Source organism: Penaeus monodon, chromosome 22, assembly GCF_015228065.2.
Source record: "Penaeus monodon isolate SGIC_2016 chromosome 22, NSTDA_Pmon_1, whole genome shotgun sequence".
NCBI classification, from domain to species: domain Eukaryota; kingdom Metazoa; phylum Arthropoda; class Malacostraca; order Decapoda; family Penaeidae; genus Penaeus; species Penaeus monodon.
Window position 1 is genome coordinate 23,538,590 of NC_051407.1, and position 730 is coordinate 23,539,319.

Genomic DNA, 730 nt, shown 5'->3' on the forward strand with positions numbered 1-730 from the left:
TTTTCCTGTTCATGACTACATTTGTTATGGGCATAAATTAATGTACTCATTTTATAGGGTAGTGAGAGCATAGATACTATTTCTGGTTATACAGTAGATATTAGCAGAGATACTATAACTTTGTTATTGATTTCAGATGATGAGTCACAGAGTCAAAATGAGTCTCAAGAGGGAGAATCACAGGTATCATTTGATTGCAGTCAGCCTCTCTATCCTAGTCTGGTCAATTGTACAGAGAACCTTGATGCCATTATTTCACAACTCACATCTGCTGGACTGTAAGTATTGTGATGATTTTCCTTTTTATTAATAACTCAGGAATTCTTATATTTTTAAAATGAACCATTTAGACATTATTTTTTCCTTTCCTTTCCCTTTGAAAGGAAAGATATTGTAACCCCATATTGACAGTGTGTATTCTTGCCATAATGAATCAATTCCAAAAACCAGTTGGCAAAGATATAGGTTATGTACACTCAGCTCCAAGTTTTACTGATTTAATGTTAAATCCCAACAGAATTGATGGACTGAAGAAAGTTTTAGAAGACCTAGGGGTAACAACAGTTGGCCAATTTTGCCAGTTGACTGAAGCGGATGTCAACAAGCTGCCAGTGCGAGCACCCAAAGTTTCTAGTACCTTAAAAGTCATCAAGAAATATGATGAAACAAAATCAAGGTAATTAATGATGTTTAGTATCATATTTGAAAGTAGGTCTGTTGTTAATGAAAA

General features: G+C 34.2%; 1 protein-coding gene across 1 annotated transcript in view; it reads left to right on the forward strand.

Moving 5' to 3' along the window:
- Positions 1-730, forward strand: part of LOC119587369 (telomere-associated protein RIF1-like) — a gene marked incomplete in the record, with an annotated part of 20,047 nt that overhangs the window by 16,552 nt on the left and 2,765 nt on the right. The window contains 2 exon segments of the mRNA XM_037936114.1: positions 137-278; positions 518-676. Coding sequence (XP_037792042.1) covers positions 137-278; positions 518-676 — 301 coding nt within the window.